The sequence below is a fragment of the Tympanuchus pallidicinctus genome, unplaced genomic scaffold (assembly GCF_026119805.1).
Source record: "Tympanuchus pallidicinctus isolate F22 unplaced genomic scaffold, pur_lepc_1.0 scaffold29, whole genome shotgun sequence".
NCBI classification, from domain to species: Eukaryota; Metazoa; Chordata; class Aves; order Galliformes; family Phasianidae; genus Tympanuchus; species Tympanuchus pallidicinctus.
Genome location: NW_026294746.1, coordinates 6,771,650 through 6,791,280, shown reverse-complemented (window position 1 = coordinate 6,791,280; position 19,631 = coordinate 6,771,650). Strand labels below are relative to the sequence as shown.

At 52.0% G+C, this 19,631-nt stretch overlaps 1 protein-coding gene and 1 long non-coding RNA gene across 5 annotated transcripts in view; both read right to left on the bottom strand.

The window, feature by feature from the left end:
- Positions 1-14,162, bottom strand: part of LOC128084826 (zinc finger CCCH domain-containing protein 11A-like) — a 40,548-nt gene extending 26,386 nt beyond the window's left edge. The window contains exons 1-9 of one of the 3 annotated variants that reach the window (XM_052691420.1): positions 14,015-14,111; positions 13,702-13,918; positions 13,180-13,565; positions 12,436-12,559; positions 11,902-11,964; positions 11,585-11,653; positions 10,954-11,289; positions 10,575-10,651; positions 10,302-10,456 (exon numbers count right to left, since the gene is read on the bottom strand). In XM_052691420.1, coding sequence (XP_052547380.1) covers positions 10,400-10,456; positions 10,575-10,651; positions 10,954-11,289; positions 11,585-11,653; positions 11,902-11,964; positions 12,436-12,559; positions 13,180-13,233 — 780 coding nt within the window. In that variant the 5' untranslated portion in view covers positions 13,234-13,565; positions 13,702-13,918; positions 14,015-14,111 and the 3' untranslated portion in view covers positions 10,302-10,399. Of the gene's footprint in view, positions 1-10,301; positions 10,457-10,574; positions 10,652-10,683; positions 10,858-10,953; positions 11,290-11,584; positions 11,654-11,901; positions 11,965-12,435; positions 12,560-13,179; positions 13,566-13,701; positions 13,919-14,014 lie in introns of those variants that run through there. The other 2 variants (XM_052691421.1, XR_008208689.1) reach the window with 2 other exon arrangements.
- Positions 987-8,936, bottom strand: LOC128084829 (uncharacterized). Of its 2 annotated transcripts, XR_008208697.1 has the most exons (4): positions 8,688-8,936; positions 8,343-8,455; positions 3,685-3,872; positions 987-1,056 (listed from the first exon to the last, which is right to left on the bottom strand). It is a non-coding gene; the product is annotated as an uncharacterized LOC128084829 (long non-coding RNA). The 2 variants fall into 2 exon arrangements; XR_008208696.1 differs by lacking the exon at positions 987-1,056 and having other exon boundaries at positions 3,278-3,872.
- Positions 14,163-19,631: the final 5,469 nt, after the last annotated feature.

Below are 19,631 nucleotides of genomic sequence, written 5' to 3'. Positions count from 1 at the left end.
TCCCTCCAGCCCCAGATGCGCTTTCTGCCTTGCAGAGGCTCTGTTCACCCTTTTCCCTTCCACAACCCACTAAATTCCCCTCCAACTCTTTTTCAACCCCATAGGCACCCCACTCCCCTCTTCTCCCCCAGATACTCCCCTGAGGTCTACCCCAGACTCCCACCCCATAGAAGCCCCCCACAACCTCCTCACCACTCCTAGACCCCCTTTCCTCCCTGTAGAGACCCCACTCCTTTTTTTTTCCCCCTCACAATCCTCCATCCACTCCCAGACCTGCCCTTTCTGCCCTACAAAAACCCCTTTTCCCCCTTTCAACTCCTCAAGTTGCCCTCCACAATATTCCCCTCCACAATGTACCCCTCCACCCCCAGACCCTCCTTTCCACTCACAGAAGCCTCTTTCTCCTCTTTTCTCCCTCACAATCTCCTCCCCACCCCCAGGTCCCCTTTCCACATCACAGGGCTTCTAGCCCACCACAATCCCCCAGTTTCCCTCTTCCACCCTTTCTCCACCTCCAGACCCTCTTTCCAGCTCACAGAAGCCCCACTCACACCTTTCCCCCCGTAGATTCCCCACAACCCCCTGTCCACCCCCAGACTTTCTTTCCACCTCTAGAATCATAGAATCATAGAATCACCAAGGTTGGAAAAGACCTAAAAGATCACCCAGTGAGGAAGACTGTGAAGCAAAACAGACCTGGCTGGCCTGAAAGGGTCAAACAGGGAACACGCGGCCCCTCCTGAAAGGGAAGGACTGCCATGTGAGACTGGCAAGCATAAGCTACAGCTTCTTCGTTCCGTGACCAAGAGCAGAACGTGTTCTGTGGAGAGAACGCCTTTTGATCTCTGCACTGACCATCATCCACAAAGAGCTGATTAAACAATGATGTATGACTGCCAGCTGCATGAATGCTATCTGATTTAGGTACTGTGTACTCGCATAGCAAAAAGATACAAAATGCCTGTAACAACAACACAGATTGCTACTTGCCACCAGAGCTGCAGCCCGCCTGTCATTCAGGCGTCCCGAGGAGCTGGTCTCCATCAGCAATCCCAACTCCAACAATCATCATTTCTTTTATCCACCTACAGTCACACATCCCCAAAGGGCTCTGCTTTACCCTGACTGGGTCAGCTCTTGCTTTTAACTTCTGGTTAGGGCTGCATTTTTTCTCTGCCAGCTCTCCCTGATACCCACACTCCTAAGCATATCTGACTCAGGATTTCTGTAACGTCTGGGGCTACAGCCTTGTTTTCCACCGTTTGTGTTAAGGGCAGACTTACAATTCTCAATCACTTAATATTGTTTGATCCTTAGCTCCAGTTCTCTTTAGTTTCTTGCTAGAGTGACCTGACACGGACAAGAATTTATGTATTCCTACTTGTTCTCTCAGCCCACATTTAGTTGATCCCAAAAGGAAGCCTTTTCTTACTGGGCATCAGCTCCTCCTGCTGCTACAAAACCACCTGTGGCCGTTAAGAGGCACCCGTATCCACCAAGAGATAAACCTGATCCTGCTCCCCTCTCTTCAGTTCTGACATCACAGTCACACCCTGCTCATCTCCACCTTCCTCAGCCTGTGTCCTTTCCAAACCTTTCACTGTCACAACTCTCAGCGTTGCACAAACTACTGACATCATCCTTCGCTTTCTCCTCCTCGTCTCCGGAGGCTTCCAGTGCTGAGGCTGGCATTTCGGGGTTCCTACATCTCTGCAGAGCCGGTCTCACTTCCTCTCCGCCTCCCCCTGTGCAAGTGCTGCTCTCACAGCAGCAGCCTCCACCTGCAGCTCGCTCTCTCACCAAGTTCTGCTCGCAGAGGAACGCTGCAGGGGGTTGCTCTCATGCGCACATGAACTCACTTTCTCTTTCACCCTTTTTCCTTTGGACATTATTCCACTGTTCGGGCCCTCATTACACTTCCACATACCCTCATTCTATTTCTGCAGACCGTTAACAATTACCTTTCTGACACCATCACAACAGTTTGTCCCGTTCCTTTCACAAGCCACAAACCAAACCGTACAGTTCTTCAACTCCCACACACACCCAGCACTTGGTCTCTCATGATTATGGCACTCCATTATAAACCTGGTCCCATTACTCCATTGACGTTCCTGCTTTCTTACTTAATATTCCCCCCCCCCGGCTCACCAGCACCGTTTCTCCAGTGAGCCAAAATACCACGCAGGGGCTCTTCTCCTATCCCTTCAGACACCCCTGTTCCACAACAGCCTCCTAGGGAACACTGTCACGACACAAACACCCAGCAACAACAGAGACGGTGACAACAACCAGCACAAAGCATCCTCGGGATCCTTCCTCTCTCTGCCTCCCTCCAGGGCCCAACCTTCCCTCTGTCTTCCACCATCGTCGCAATCTCAGCTCATTCCAACGCAGAAAACACGCACGCACCAACACATGACACAGAGCACAGCCATCTCTGCCCGCTGCCCTGTGGGAGAACGAAGCTGCGCATCAGGACTCTGCTCCCGCTCCGTAGCTCAGCTACGCCTCACTGCCCACAGCCACACAGCACCCGCCTGGACAAAACACAACTTCCTTCGTCGTCCTGATTTCCTCGCAGGACATCCAATGTTCTGATGGCGTTCATTCAGACGGCACCGAGCATTTACAGCACAGCTAACAGCAACCACATCACCTGTAACTGCTGTTATCACAACCAGGAGGACAGAGATAAGCACTTCGCAGGATGCCCACTATACCCTGCCCCCTCAGGACAGCCCCACATCCCTGCCACTCGTATTTGTGCCCCACGTCTTTTCACCCCACATCCCTGCCCCGAACCCCAGCCCCAGATCCCAGGCCTACATCCCTGTCTGAAATCCCTGCCCCACGTCCCAGCCCAGCAACTTCTGCCCAACATCCCAGCCTCACATCTTTGTGCCCCACATCTGACCCCACATCCCAGCAAGTCATCCCTGCCCCATGTCTCTGCCCCACAGCCCAGCCCCCATCTCTGCTCCAAAGCTCTGCACCGTAACAGCCCAACATCTCTACCCCTACGTCCACGTCTTCCTGCCCCATACCCTAGACCAACATCCCAGCCCTACTTCTCCTCCTCCTCAAATTGTTGTGCCTGACATTCCTTCCCCATAAAAGCCCCACATCCAAGCTCCAAATCCCAGCCCCACAGCTTGGTGCCCCATATCCAAGCCTTAAATCCCTGCCCCACATGATTGTGCCCCACATCTTTGAGCCCCACATTTTCATGCCCTTCATCCCTGCCCCATAAAAGCCCCAAATCCCAGCCCCACATCCGTACCCCACAAAAGCCCCACATCCCAGAAACCACTGAAATCTCTCGTCATCATTTGTAGCCTTCTCTGAGCAATTTCCTCACTGCTAAGCTGAACTACGAGTAAAGGAAAAGAACCAGTGGCCCTAACCAGCCTGGGGAGGTTCCTGGCTATGGCCCTGACCCAGGAAGGCAGCACACTTCCCAGTGCTTCGGGTCCAGTCTGCAGATGGGGCCCTGCATTCCTCCGAGAAGGGAGTCGCCCACCACGGCCACCCTTCCTTTCCTGGCAGCACCTTTGGCCTGCCTGGCTCGCCAAGCGCATCAACAACCAGATCCCAGATGTCAATCAGTAAGGATGCAGAGAGGGCAGGCTGCAAAGATGGTCGCATTAGAGAGGGAGAATCAGAAATGAACGGAGAGCTTACCTGTGACCTGGGCTCGCGGGAAAAGACTCCAAGAGGGGCGACGTCCAGAGAGAGATCCTTCCCCAGAGGCAGTCGGTCCTTCGGTGGGGCCCAGGAGAGGCGCAGCCAGGCTGCAGCCCTTCTGCTCACACAGCTGAGTTGCCTTCAATGCGCTCCCGAGGCTGACTCAGTGCTCGTCTCAGGGGACCCTGCAGGAGGAGCAGCCCCCAGGCCCTGGGCACATCTCTCACCTCCCTGCCACACGTCCTCAGGCTGCTCTCAAACCCTTATCTGCATGGCCTTCATCCCTCTCGCTATCCCACACCCAGTGTCTGCCATCCCTTACTTTTCTAACAACCTCCACATCCTTGCTTCTGTAAGCTATCTCTAACTACCCCTGTCCTCAGCCCCTGTCAAGTCCTTTTCTCACCTTTCACTTCCTACTGGGGGGCCCTCCTCTCATCCTTCAGACTAAAGGGCAGTGAGGACACTGGCAAGAAGGCAGAGCAGAAATGGAGTTTACATGCAGCAATGAGGAGCAGTGAGGAGGCAGAAGAAAGAAGAACAGAAGTGGAGTGCAGATAGAGAAGAGTAGAGAGAACAGACACAAAAGCAGAAGTGTAGATGCAGAATAAAGAGCAGCGAGGAAACCAAAAAAGCAGCATCGTAACAGGAATGCAGATGCAGACGAAAGAAGCGAATTCACGGCAAAGAAAACAGCAGAAGAGTTTGGATGCAGAAGAAAGAAATGAATCACAGAACTGTAGGCGTTGGAAGGGACCTCTAGAGATCATTGAGACCAACCCCCTGCCAAAGCAGGTTCCCCACACCAGGTCGCACAGGTTTGAAGAGAAAAGGAATAAAGAACAGCAGAAGAGGAGCAGTAATGCAGAAAAAAGAGGAGTGAGGATGCAAGGAAAACAGCAGAACTGCAGATGCAAATGAAAGAGTGAGGATAAATGGAAGAAAGAGCAGCCAAAGTGGAGAGCGGACACAGAAAGAAGACGTGTGTGAACACAGGGAAGAAAGGAATGCAGGCAGAACCAAGAGGAGAGAGGGAAGAAAAAGTAGAAGAGGAAAGCAGATGTAGAAGGAAGAAGCAAGGAGATAGGGAAGAAAAAACAACAGAGGAGGAGAGCAGATGAAGAAAAAACAGGGAAAATAAAAGCAAGTAAGAACAGAAGAAGAGGAGTGCAAGTGCACAAGAAAGAGCAGCACGCATACAAAGAAGAAAGAACAGCAGATGTGGAGAGCATACGCAGAAGGAGGTGAGGACAGAGGAAAGAAGGAACAGCAGAAGAGTAAAGCTGATGAAGACGAGTGAGGATGCAGGGAAAATCCAGCAGAAGAGGAGTGCAGATGGAGAAATAGGAGCGAGGACACAGGAGGAGGAAGAGGAGAGGAGGACTGCAGATGCAGAAGCAAGAGTAGTGAGGACAGAACAGCAGTAGAGGAGCGCAGCTCAGAAGAAAGGGCAGTGAGTAGACAGGAAAGACAAGGTACAGGAAGGGAGTGCAGATGGAAGAAAGTGCAACAAGGACAGGGGAAAACCAAGAAAAGTGGAGGGCAGATGCAGAACAAAGCGGAGTGAGAACTGATAGAAGACAGAAAAGGAGGAGTGCAGATACAGAACAAAGCAGTGAGGAGACAAAGAAAGACGACCAAGAGAGGAGTTTAATTATGCAGAAGGAAGAGGAGTGAGGATACAGGGAAGAAAGAACAGCAGAAGAGGAGAGAAAATGCAGGGGAAAAGGAAGAAAGGACACAAGGAAGAAAGAGCAGAAGAAGAGTGTGGATACAAACCAAAGAGCAATGAGGATAGACAGAAGACTGAACAGCAGAAGAGATGCAGCAGAAAAAGGAACGACTAAACAGAGAAGAAAGAATAGCTGGATAGGTGTTCAGATACGAGCGAAAGAGCAGAGAGGATATGGGGAAGAAAGAATAGAAGAACTGGAGTACATATGCAAAAGAAAAGAAGAGAGAGGAAAGAAAGAGCAGAACAGTAAAGCTGACACAGCAGTGAGCAGTAAGGGGATGGGGAAGAACAACAGTAGGAGTGCAAGTGTACAAGGAAGAATATTGTGGATACAGAAGAACGAACAGCAGATGGGGAGTGCACATGCAAAGAGCGAGGAAGCAAGGAACAGAACAGCAGAAGCAGGAAGAGGAGCGAGGATACTGGGGAAAAACAGCAGAAGAGGAGGGATGCAGATAAAAGAGCAGCGAGGATACAGGGGAGAAAGAAAAGCAGGAGTGTAAAGCTGATGTAGACAACAAAGGAGTGAGGAGGCAGGGGAAAAACAGCAGGAGAGAAATGCGGGTGGAGAAGAAAGAGGAGCGAGGGCACAACAATAAACAGCAGAAGAGGAGTGAAGATGCAGGTGAAAGAGCAGGGAGGAGAAGCAGTAAGAAAGATCAGAAGTGGTGGGCAGATGCAGACAAAACGGGAGAGAGGATAGGATAAAGAAAGCCAAGCAGAAGGGGAGTGCAGGTGCAGAACAAAAGGCAAGTGAGGATACAAGGAGGAAAGGAGAGCAGAAGAGGACTGCAGCTGCAGGTGGATGAGAAGGGAGAAGACAGGGATGAAAGATGATGAGTGTGCTGCAGAAAAAGGAGAAGTGAGGTTACAGGGGAGAAAGGACAGCAGAAGAGAACAGACGCAGAAGAAAGAGGAGAGTGGAGAGAGAGAAGGAAGGAAGAGCAGAAATGGGGCTCAGATGCAGAAGAAAGAGGAAGGGGGGAAGAAAGGAAAGCAGAAAAAGAGTGCAGATGGAGAAGACAGGAGAGAAGACAGGGAAGAAGTAGGAGAAAATGATGACTGCAGATGCAGAGTAAAGAGCAGAGAGAAAGTGGAAAAGAAGCAGCAAAAGAAAGAGGACTGAGGATTCGGGGAAGGAAGAACTGCAGAAAGGGAGCGTGAATGCAGAAGAATCAAATGAGTGAGGATAAATAGAAGACAGAACAGGAGGAGTAGAGCAGCAAATGAAAGAGTGAGGATTAAAGGAGGAAAGAACAGCCTCCAGCAAAGGGGAGAGCAAACAGAGAAGGAAGATGCGTGAGGATACAGGGAAGGAAAGAACAGCAGAAGAGGAGAGCAGATGCAGAATACAAAGCAGTGAGGATACAGAGAAGAATGAACAGCACATGTGGAGTGCATATGCAGAAGAGGAGCGAGGAAACAAGGAAGAAAGAACAGCAGAAGAGGAGGGAGGATGCAAGGGAAAAAAAAAACAGGAGAGTGAGAATGCAGAGGAAAGAGCAGGGAGAATACAAGGCAGAAGGATCAGCCTTAGGAGAGTGCAGATGCACAAGTGAGGATAGAGGGAAGAAAGGACAGCAGAAGAGTAGTGCAGATGCAAGTGACAGAGAGAAAAGGCAGGGGAAAAAAAGCAGCAGAAGAGTGCAAATGGAGAAAGAGAGAAAAGAGAAGAAAACAGGAGCAGAGTGCAGAGACAGATGCAGAAGAAAAAGGAATGATTATACAGGGAAGAAAGATTAGCAGGAAGAAAGAATAGCAGAAGAGGAGTTCAGATGCAGAAGAAAGAACAGGGAGGAAGCACAGAAAAAGGAATGGGAGAAGAGTGCAGATGCAGATGCAAAACAAGTGAGGAGACTGTAAAGAAGATCAGAAGACGTGGGGAGATGCAGAAGAATGGAGTGAGGACAGAATGAAACAAGAACAGCTGAAGGGGAGTGCAGCTACAGAAGAACGAGAAGTACGGAAAAAGGACAAAAGCACAACAGAAGAGCAGTGTTGATGCAGAGGAAAGAGGAGCGAGGAGGCAGGGAATGAAGAAGTGGAGAAGCAGAGGAAGAATGCAGAAGAAAGAGGAGAGAGGACAGAGAGAAACAACGAACGGCAGAAGAGGAGTGCAGGTGAAGGAAGAGTGAGAATATGGAGAAGAAAAAATAGCACAATAGGAGCCATGATGTGGAGAATTAATAGCCAGCTGAAGAGGAGCAAGGACAGAGGGAAGAATTACTCAAAGAGCAGAGGACAGCACAGAGAGAGAAGTGCAGAGCAGATGAGCCGCTGCTGCAGGAGGATGAAATAATGCAGAAACAGGGCAGAGGAGTGAGGAGGAGAAGAGGAAAAGAGCAGGAACAGGCAGGGGAGAACTGAGAGGAGGGAACAGAGGAGCAGGAAGTGCAGAAGGAGGAAGAGGAGAAATAACGGTGCAGAGAAAAGAAAGAAAAGGACAGGAAAAAAGAATAGGGAGGAAGGCAGCAGAGAGGAGAAGTTAGAAAAGACAGAAAAGAGAAGGGAGGGAAGGGATTGCAAAGGTAGAAAGGAGGAGAAATAGACAAGAGAGAAGTTCAACCAAAGAAGAACTAAAGATAGAAGAAGTGGGAAGTCACGTGCAGAGAGAAGAGGTGAGAGCAAATTCAGTCACTGACAGAAGAAGAAAAAGGAACGTTAGGAACTGTCAGTCTCTGTGAAAGCTGGATTCTTTGCAGGACATGCCGTGCTTGTTCTGCTTTTGCTTTTTTGCATTGCTTGCATTCTTGTAGACAATTGAACAACTAAGAACGGTCAGGAACATTCTCAGAACATGATTTGTGACGTCCCCTTAATCTCAGCTGCTCTGAAACACCCAACTGCTATCAAGCGAGAGTCACCTCCTTCCAGGCACCCTGCAAATCCAGCTTCAAGTGTCTCACTTTTAAACACTCACCTTCACGAAGGAACAAAGATGATCCCATACTGGGCTCAGAATCCTCCTCTGCCATCCAGCGCATCCATTTCCCAGCAGGACACCATCAGTGTGTTGTCAGCTGTGCCCATGCCCTCACAAAGCAAAACAGCCACGGACAGCTGCCTGCAGAGCCCTTGGAGCAATCCCCGACAGACACAGAGGCTGCAGGCGTCCGCAGTCCCTGACGTGCTGGGAGCTGATGTCTCTGGGCCCAGTGCACAGCAGCATTTCCTTCCATGCTTTCAGGCCTCCTGACAGCAAACCTCTGCTCCAAAGCGTCCTTTGGCCAAGGAATTTGTGCCACCAAGCACAGCGCTTTCTCACCTGACCGCATCCAGAAAGCATAAAATCAGGCAAACTGTGTCATCCTCCCAAGTGCTGCCGTTTCCACAGACTGCTGGCACTGCACAGCTAACAGCTGCCACTGACAACCAGGAGGGGCTTCTGTGGGGGCCAAGGCCAGAGGCGCGGCAGCTGCAAACAGAGGCAAGAGCAGACACAGCTTTAAGTTACCCGAGAAACACAAAGGACTCAACCCAGGAAATCTCCACAGAACTGCTGACCCCATTCTGAGCAACAGGGCGCACAAAACAGCAGAGCTCCTTCCCTGCAGGCAGCCAGCCCTTCCATGAGCCTCCCCCTTAGGGAGGGGGGAACCAGGCTGCACCCCTTGGTCATGCAACTGAACGGCTTCCACTGCTCTCCACAGCACAACAGGCTCGGTTGGAGATCAAAGCCTGTGATGTAAAAATAAATACATAAAAGTTTTCCTGCTTCTTTCTCATCTGTGTCATCTGACTGCTGTTGGAACCCAGCGCACTTACAGGGCCTTGCAAATGACAGCTGGAAGCAGCTACATCCAGCACGCACAGCACCCTGCAAGCTCCAGGTGAGTGACAGCAGCCAAGGAGGCCTCTGGGCTCTGCAGGGTCCGAGTGTGGAGCATTGCACACAGGAACAGCTGAGCATCAAGTTGAAGGCACAGCTCCAGAACTAGCCAGCACCAAGAAGCACAGTGGCACAGCTCATTTCCCACACAGGAAGAGCCGTGACGAAAATGCACATCTGTTCAGCTTTCCTCTCCTGTCCCTGCCTTCTGCCCCATCAGACGGGAGGAACGGCCACGCTTCCACAGACAGGTTCCTCTCACAGCCCGCACCCCTCGGCGTGGAGCATTCCCGGCTGCAGGACAGAAACAACAGCTCTGGCCATGCACCATCTGCCAACTGCCATCTTCCTCTGCACATCGCTCCTAGTCATTAGTTGAGCAAACACCATCCTGTTGGCAAACTTTGCTCGTTATGCACTCATTAGAAAACCAAAAGCAGCTCCATCCCAACACTTATCCACTTCCAGAGTGCTAGGACTCCCATCTCGCACGCACGCTGCGGTTTTCAGCCTAGGCTTGTAGAAACAAAGCCAGAAAATTCCACTCCGCTCAGTACAAAGCTCTGCAATGATGAGAGTCACTCAAGCTCCGCCCCAAAGGGTGAAAAGTAGCATCAAAATATCTGAAGAAAGGGGGGACGATGAAGGAAGGCAGCACTGCAGAGAAGTCAGGAGAACAGCTCTGCCTTCCGGGATCAGGCGGCCAGCGGAGCCTCTCTTCCCCCAGCAGAGACGCCTGCAGGCTGAGGGGCACACGCTCACTTTGCTCAGTGCTGCCCCGAGAAAGTCAGACGGCTCTATGGAGCTGCTCTCTAACTGCTCAGACAGTGCGTCTGTGGGCAGGGCCCAGGATTGGTGCGTCCATTGCTTCTGTACCCTGCAGCATTCCCTGATGGAGCTGTGGGAGCTCTGACCCAGCGCCGCCAGTGGAACAACGAGGAGGTGGTGGGATAACGAGGAGGTGGAGCAATAACCAGGAGGTGGAGCAATAACCAGGAGGTGGAGCAGCAGCTCACTGGGTGCTGCTGGACAAATCAGGCCATGCGCTCCTTGTGAATGCAAAACTCCAATTGTTTATTGATGGATTGAAACCAGAGCGCCAAGTTGGGCTGCTGCCACAAAGCCGCTGCCTGCTGATGCTCCTCCGCTCAGTCCTTCAGCTGCAGCTTCTCCATCATCTCCACAAGGCTGTTCATGGTGGAGAACTGGAAAGAAACAAGGCAAGTGTCAAAGCAGCACACCGCTTCCCCCAGTATTCCACAACCCCCTTCATGTCTGACAGACAGAGAACAAGAGCCGTGTCTGTGCTCGCCAAGGACTCACCTCTGCATGTGCAGCAGCAGCTCTGAGAGCAGCCTTCTTCATTTCTGCTCTCCTTTCTTTCTGTCGTCGTCGTCTTTCTAGAGAGCAAGAGAAGAGAAATTCAGTTTGTCAATAGCAAAACCACGGAAACACGGGTACCACGACAACAGCCTGGGAAATCTCTCAGGAACGGGTATTTGCAGTGGGACGAGCAGAGGGCCATCGTGGGCTTCATGGGAAAAGATAGGATGACACATTCTGGCACATCCTTTGGACTTGGTAGCCTTCTACTCTTTTCCCCTCCCTGCAGAAGGGAAGAAAAAGCAAAGCAAACCCCAAGCAAACTCCACGTGCTTGACAAGGGAAGCACCTCAGCAGGGCAGCTGCAGCATCTTCTTACCTCTTCGCTTTGAGGTCCGGAACCTCTCGGTCGGCACTGGGGCAGGCCCAGGCTGTGCTGATGGAGCTGGCACAGCACCTCTGCTCTGATGAGGGCTCTGAGCCTTCTCCCCATTGTGCTCCACTTTCACTTGTTTGTTGGCAGGACCCAGCTCTGCCTCCTGCTCCTCCTCTTCCACTCCCTTGCGCTTTCTTGCGACCACGATCTTGGAGGAGGAGCAGTTGGCAACTGCAGGAGCAGCTGTTCCCCCTCTGCTGGGACCTGCTGCTTCAGGAAGCCCTCCAGCCTGGAGAGGAGTTTTCATGGAGCTTTCGCCATTTGGCTCAGCACCTCTCCCTGTTAGAAACAAGAAAGGGGAAGCAGCAACATGTAATGAGTCCAGCACTACCTGCAGTCTGCAAAACAGGCCACGATACTAGGAAATCTCATCTCCAGTGTTCACAGCAATGCACCTTAGGATCTTGGGTGAACTGTGGGCTTGCATTGTCAATTGGGACAGGAAAGGTAATTGGAATCCCCAGGGATTAAGACCTCAAGCAACATGCAATGACAACAGTCCCAGGAAAGGGCAGACAGAAAGCCTAACTAGAAAGACAGGGCACCAAACCCAGATGCCTGCTGCGTGTCCTACCTCTCTTGGGTGCTGGGCCACTCTCCTTGCTCCTCCCCTGCCTCCCTGCAAGCCTGTTGTCATCAGCTCCTGACAGAAAGGAAACAAGACAGACATGAAGAGCATCTCTGTGGAGGAACATTTTAGCACAGCCAACCACAAACTTCTGCTCCTCAAGCGTCGTTTCTTCAATCTGCCCTTCTGCTGCTCCAATGGTCCGCCATTTCTGCAGTCAGCAGACATCTGCAGGGCCCTTTCCCCTCTCCTCCATCACACGCCCCTTCACGCAGCCCTGTTTACAGGCAGTACCCACAGCACAGCTCACAAGAGCTTCTTACCTGGGGAGGCTTTCCGTTTCCCCCCATGCCCAGCACCATTCCATGGACGCGCAGGCTCCGTCCCTACAACAACAGATGGAGTGTTGGTTTCCCAGGAGCAGCGCTGTCCTGTTAGCCCACATCCACCCCCAAAACCAAAAGACACTGTTCTACAGCCAGAACAGAAGCTGATGGTTAAACTGCAGTGCGCTTACACAAAGCATTACTGCTCTCACTCCTGCTCAGGTGGCAGCAGAGGAACCCAGGGCTGCCTGACAGCTCTGCATTCTGCACAGCAAAGCTGCTTCAGCAAACAAAACGCTACAAAACGCTGCACAAGTTGAGACATGGATTTTTTTGTCTCTGAAGGGAATTCATTCAGCTCTGAGCGCCACCACTTACACACAGACTTCTGTCTTACTGCTGCCATCAGCTGTCACTGTCAGCCTCCCCAATGCTTCCACAATGGCTACTGGACATCCCTACAGCACTGCACCAACTCACAAGTAATACTCATTCTTCCATCCTTCATGACAGAGGACTGAAGAGACTCACTTGTGCATGGTGCTAAGGATGCTCCGTCCCCATCGCGTCCCTCTGCGCGCTGCAAGGCCCAGCTGGCACTGGGGCAGCCTGCTGGCTGCTGCTCCCTAGCATGGGGAACAGCACGGCGCTGCTTCTGAGGAGAGAAAAAAGGAGGGCCATGGATACAGGCACCGACGTTTGCAAAGAGATGCAGTGTTCCAGATCGTGCCAGAGAGCGCTGAGTTCTCACTGAAGGAAACATTGGGAGCGCATTCACAACATCTGCACAAGCTGCAATTGCTGGGCATATCCAGCTTTCTTAGCGGTCAGGTGCAGCAGACAGGCGCTCTCAGACAGCACTGCAGGGCTTGCACCAACACACCTGCAAACACCAGCATTCTTCCAAGGGAAACAGGGTCTTCAGGTGCCACAGTTCAACCCGTGCAAAATTACCGTGCGCAGCCTTAGCTCTGCACCATCCTTCCTTCCCCACCCTGTACTGCTGCAGGCAGCTAGAACAAACTTCTCAGCAGAAACCAGAGCAAACGTGGCAAACCATAACCAGGTACAGATGGCAGGAGGGCAGCGCCCGCTCTCGGCTCCCACCCTGCCCCACCAGGTGAAGGAGCCTGGCCATGCTGTCCTTTTGCTGCACCGCACAAGCCCACTGGTTACTGAGCTCCCTAAGGACCAGCAGGGCTCCCCCTGCTCCACCCCTTCCCCTCCAAAACCAGAGAAAGGAAGAAAACCCAAGTTAGAGAAACCCAGCCATACCTTTCCACGCGCAAAGCAGGAATGGGAACCGCGTCTGTGTCCCTGCTGGGACATGTGGGGAACGTCTCAGAGGAAGCTCACGTTCCTGGGGTCCTCTCCACAGGGACTGACCCCCCGCTGGTGGAAAGAGCTGGCTTCACTCTTCAACTGCCTCAGTCCCCAACACCTCCTTTTGTAAACCAACCCTGAAGAAAGAACCTGCAAGTGAAAAAGAGGAAAAAGCATTTTCCCAGCTTTCTTCTGCTATGCAGTTTAAGCTATCGGGCAGGGCAATACTCCAAACCAACTACTAATGAGAACTGTCTCCCAAATACATCCAGCTCCCACGCAGCTGCCATGAGTTCTGACAGCAAGCGTTCTTCTCCATCTCCTCCATAGTTTTGCACCTTGAAGCACACGGCTGGTGTTGCTGTCGTGAAGAAAACTCCTTTTGTCTCCCCGCCAGCCTGGACAAGGGCTGACGCAGCTGCCCACCCCAGCCCAGCTTTCCTGCTGAGACACCCAGCACCAACCCCAGCTCACCTGGCCACTGCTCAGCCGGAGCTGTGCCCAGCTCTCACACACGCCGCAGCGCTGCTTCCAGTGGGCTCTCACAGGAAGATCTCTCAATGAAAGCACAGAGCTCGGTCTCAGTGTGCACCACGCTCACTAGAGCACCAGCTCTGCTCCCAGCTGGGGCACAAACGCTCCCAGCCCGGCAGCCACTGTGACCTCAGCGAGTGCCTGCATCACCGCTGTGCTTGCATCATAGACAAAGGAGTGGTCACCTCCCAGACCCAAAGTTTAGGGAACCTTGAAGTATTTTACTGACTTGGAAGTATTTCACTTTACTTACTTCAGAAATTGCACACAGAGATGGCATGTTTTGCTATTCTTTTACACAAAGCAGAAGGGCAAAATGGGAGATACGTGCAGCAGCATCAACACCCCAGTTGCTAAAGGAATAGAAAGACAAATATCAAAAGTCAATACGTGATTCTGATCCAAGGAGGGAAGCTCATCTTCATATCACTTGTTATCATTTAAAACAGGCACTCACAGTGGGAAAATCGTAGGCCTCAAATTCTGACATAAAATAAAACCACAGCCCTGCCATGAAGGCCGGCTCATCAGCACCCATTACCACAGCAGCACCTGGCAACTCACGCAAAATGAGCCGTGCACAGAAGACTGCTGCATTTCTTCTTCTCCTGCCCCAGAAATTTGTTTTCCTACCCTAAGAAGGAAAGGACAAAAAACCAGGCAGGGCGCAGGCAGGGCGCAGCGCGTGCTGAACCTGCAGAACATTTGACCCTTCCACCGTTCCTCCGAGAGCAATCCAAGCCTTCCACCTCCACTCCTGCTTTCACCACTGTTCTTACCAAAGCCCTTTGATCAGCTGGGGCTCCTCCCTGTCCTCAGCAATAGCACTCACAGCACACAGATGCATCTCAGCTCCATTTCTTTTCCGCACCCACCCTGTGGGGACCGTGGGTTTCCCATCAGAAGGCTCCACACACACTGCCTTCAGCTCACTGAAAGGAGGCAGAACTGATGCAGTCGGGCTGTCCAACAGAAATCCAGCTTCTCTTCTCATTCCCACAATCCTTCCAGCCGTTCAGTACATCTGCCCAGCAGAAGTACACTGCCATGCCCTGGATTCTCCGCTGTCTTTTCCACACACTCATCCATCTACCAACAACGCGTGCACAGGATCCAAGAAAACAAATAGCTACACTCAGTGATAACCCAGGTGTCATAGTTCTATATTTTTGTTTTTGTTTTTTTTTGTTTTTGGATTTCAGTATTCCACATCAAAATATCATGTAGTGTACGGGGCATTAAAGTTTCACTGCCCCAGTCCCAGCTACCTATCCCTGTACATTACAGCAGTCACGGGATCTGGCCCTTCCGGGTGGGGGGGGCGCTCTCTTGCTGCCTGGCAGTGGGTGCTGGAGGTGCTTTCCTGGCCGTTCCAAGCTTTTCAGGTTTGAATCGGTCCCGGGAACTCCCTCTCTCTCATCTTGTCTGATTTATTAATCCCAATTTCAATTAAATTGTATATATTGTGTCATCTAGTATTCCAATATTATAGTAAAATAAGTTTTCCTCCATAGATTGTTGCCGCTGTTCTTTTCCTCCCTTCCTTCCTTCCCATTTTTGTGGGACTGGGGTGGGGGGGGGAGGGCAGAGGCCTGTCGCCCCTGTCATGGACATAGATTGCTCTGGTCAACTCCGTGACACCAGGGCAAGGAAAACTCAGACACAGAACAACCCTAAGTCAAAGCACTACCAAAACCAAAACACTGCCTCAAGCTCCCCCTCAGCTCTTTTCTCACAAGGCCACTCCTCTGCTTTTTCGTTCTTTTCCTCTGATTGCTTGCACTTCTGTGCAGCCAGAGCTTGGGAGAAAGCTGGGATGTAAACTGCACAGAACTGCCCCAGGAGCCAACACACAGAAAGCCTGGGCAGAAAGACAGTGCATCAAGTCCAGACGCTTGCTGTGTACCTGTACGTGTGCCTTCTCAAGCTCTGTCTCCTTCCCCAGCCTTTCTGCATGGCCACACTGCACTGGACGGCTACTGGTGTCAGCTTGTGGCAGGGAGAAAGCAAGAAGCACTTGAAGAGCAACTCTTTGGAGGAAGATTTTGGCACAGTCACCCACAACCTTCCAGTTTCCAAGCACGGTTTCTTTAATTTGCCTTTCCACTGCTCTAATATTCTACCATCTTTATAGTCAACACAAGGCACTTTCCTCTCTCCTCCATCACACGCCCTTTCATACAGTCCTATTTAGCTGAACACACCCAAACTACAGCTCACAGAATGTTCTTACCCACACAGGCTGCCCATTTTCCCCTTTCTCAATAAAAGCCGATCGAATCCCATGCTCCATCCCTAACACAAAGGACAGCATTTCCACATCACAGAAAGCAGTCGCCAACTGAATCCTTGTCCTTTAGGCCACGTCCACCAAAATCCCTCAAATACACTCTTTCTATAGCCAAAACAAACTCATTTCTCAACTGCAATGCACTTACTCTCTCTGACCTGGTAATCTCGGCTGGGGAGCACACGAACCCCCCCGTGATTCTGGAGGAAACAGTCAGAGACCTCCTGCTCCAACTGGGCTGCCACAAGTCGATGGGGCCAGATGGGATCCACCCGAGAGTGCTGAGGGAACTGGCGGAGGTGAGAGCCGAGCCGCTTTCCATCATCTGTCAGCGCTCCTTGTTGGCTGGTGAGGTCCCAGAAGACTGGAGGCATGCCGATGTGACTCCATTTATAAGAAAGGTCGTAAGGAGGATCCGGGGAACTACAGGCCTGTTAGCCTGACCTCGGTGCCAGGGAAGGTTATGGAGCAGATTGTCTTGAGGGAGATCACACGGCATGTGCAGGGTGACCGGGGGATCAGGCCGAGCCAGCATGGGTTCATGAAGGGCAGGTCCTGTTTGACCAACCTGATCTCCTTCTATGATCAGTGACCCATCTGGTGGATGAGGGAAAGGCTGTTGATGTGGTCTACCTAGACTTCAGCAAAGCCTTTGACACTGTCTCCCACAGCATTCTCCTGCAGAAGCTGACAGCCAGAGGCTTGGATGGATACACTCTTGGCTGGGTAAGGAGCTGGTTGGAGGGCCGGGCACAGAGAGTGGTGGTAAATGGAGTCAAATCCAGCTGGCGACCGGTTGTGAGTGGTGTTCCCCAGGGGTCGGTGCTGGGGCCTGTCCTCTTCAGTATCTTGATTGATGACCTCGATGAGGGCATCGAGTGCACCCTCAGTACATTCGCAGATGACACCAAATGGGCTGGAAGTGTGGATCTGCCTGGGGGTAGCGAGGCCCTGCAGAGGGATCTGGACAGGCTGGAGAGCTGGGCTGAAGCCAATAGGATGAGTTTCAACAAGGCCAAATGCCGGGTCCTGCACTTCGGCCACAACAACCCCAGGCGACGCTGCAGGCCTGGGGCGGTGTGGCTGGAGGGCTGCGTAGAGGAAATGGACCTGGGGGTATGGATGGATGCTGGGCTGAACAGGAGCCAGCAGTGTGCCCAGGTGGCCAAGAAGGCCAATGGCAGCCTGGCTTGCATCAGAAACAGTGCTGCCAGCAGGAGCAGAGAGGTGATTGTGCCCTGTGCTCAGCACTGGTGAGGCCGCACCTCGAGTGCTGTGTCCAGTTTTGGGCCCCTCACTGTAAGAAAGATATTGAGGCCCTGGAACGCGTTCAAAGGAGGGCAACAAAGCTGGTGAGGGGTCTGGAACACAGGGCTGCTGAGGAGAGGCTGAAGGAGCTGGGAATGTTCAGCCTGGAGAAGAGGAGCTCAGGGCAGACCTCACTGCTCTCTATGGCTGCCTGAAGGGAGGCTGTAGTGAGCTGGGGGTCGGCCTCTGCTCTCGTGTCATCAGTGATAGGACCAGGGGGAATGGTTTCAAGCTACGGCAGGGGAGATTCAGGCTGGACATGAGGAAGTATTACTGTTCAGAAAGGGTGGTCAGGCAGTGGAATGGATGCCCAGGGAGGTGGTGGAGTCACCGACCCTGGGGGTGTTCAAGGAAAGGCTGGATGTTGTGTTGAGGGACATGGTTTAGTGGGAGCTATTGGGAATAGGTGAACGGTTGGACTGGGTGATCTTTTAGGTCTTTTCCAACCTTGGTGATTCTATGATTCTATGATTCTACAGAAAGTATTGCTAGTCTCATACCTGCTGAGAGTGGCAAATCAACCCCCGTCTGCCTGACAGCTCTACAACGCTTCTTCTCCTTCTGCGCAGCTCCTGTGGCAAGCCGGGGCTCAGCTTTCCCACATTCCTGCATTCCTGGAAGGCTGCATTTTTTCATTCTTTGCCTTGCTTTGCCTTCCTTTGCTGTGCAATGGTTAGCTTCCCTACTTGCTTTCTCTACATTTCTCACCATCCATTGCTTTTTGCTTTTTAATCTCTTTTTCCGTTCTTTTCATTATTTCAACTTTGCTCTTTTTGGTTGTGTTTTGTTTTTTTCATTTTTTAGTATCTGTCATTTTTCTCTTTTTTTTTTTTTTTGTTTTGTTTTTTTTCTCTTTTTTTTTGTTTCGTTTCCCAGCCCACTGAAGTTACATTACATCCACCTACTGACCCCCTTTTATTCCTTTCATCTTCTTGTTATCTGCTCCTCTCCAGGGGCCTTTTCTCCTTGCATTACCCTATAGCCCCCCCGTAGCCCCATATTGCCCTATATTTCCCTATAGCCTATGCAAGCACTCTGTAGCTCCCCCACAGCCTTTTATATGCTTATATCTCTTTATATCCGTAAAATCAATAAATATACAGTTGTTATAATTAAGAAACATAGAGGGAAGTTAGGCTAAACAAGCTACCACACCGAAGAACAATGGATGGGAAGCTTGTCCTTGTCCTGGACTCACTGAGAAGACTCCAAGAGGAGCAATCTCCACAAGAGATCCTTCCCCACCAGCAGTCAGCTCTTAAATGGGTCTGGGAGAGGTGCAGCCAGGCTCCCCTTCCGGCAGCACAGGAGCACTGCCTTCATCTGTGCTTACAGGGCTGACTCGGTGCTCGCCTCAGGTGGGCAGTCAGAGGCTCAGGCCGCGACTCAGCAGTTCCCATACAGCACCCCTCCGCAGCCCCCTGTCGCACCTCTTTCTCCATATCACACCTACAGCCATCTCCCTGCAGCCCCAAGTCCCCTTCTATTCCACCTATGTTTATTGAACCATACTCTCTTTTTTCCTCCTCCCAGCCCTTTATAACCCTCCCCATAGCTCTCCCCAGACCCCTGTAGCCCACTATCACCCTGTATCACTTCACAACCTTCCTGTAACCCCACATCCCACCAATATTGCCCCATCTCCCCCTATAACTCCCTATAGTCCCTGTATTTGGGCCTATGTCTGGACCCTGTAGCCCCACATCCCTCCACAGCCCACCTTATACCCCCATTCAGCCCCCCATAGTCCCTCCCAACCCCCCCGTGCTCCCCATAGCACTGTTTCCCCATAACATCCTCACAGTCCCCTATTGCCCCAAATCCCCCATATCCCCCAATTCCCCACCACAGCCCACGATAATCCACACGCCTCCCTATGCCTCACAGCTTTCTGTAGCCCCCACTCCCCCAATCCCTCCCCAGCTCTCCACAGCTCCCTCTCCCCCCTCTATTTCTCCATTATTCCCTTATATCTCTCCCACAGCTCCCTATAGCCTCATATCCACCCCATATTCACAGCCCGTCCCGTATTTATCCCACTTCCCCACATCCCGTCCTGTCTGCATCCGCGTCCCAGTCCCACTCCCAGCCCCTCACCCCGCATGAAGCCAGGTTACGGCTGCCCAGGCGTCCCCTGTCCCGGTGCCGCTCGCCGTTCCCCCAGCTCCGGCGCCTCTGTCCTCAGCACCGCGGCGCTCGTGCCGCGGTTCCATCTCGGTGCTTCCGGGCAGCTCCGGCGCACAGCAGCGGCGTCGCGCGGGGCGACCCGGGC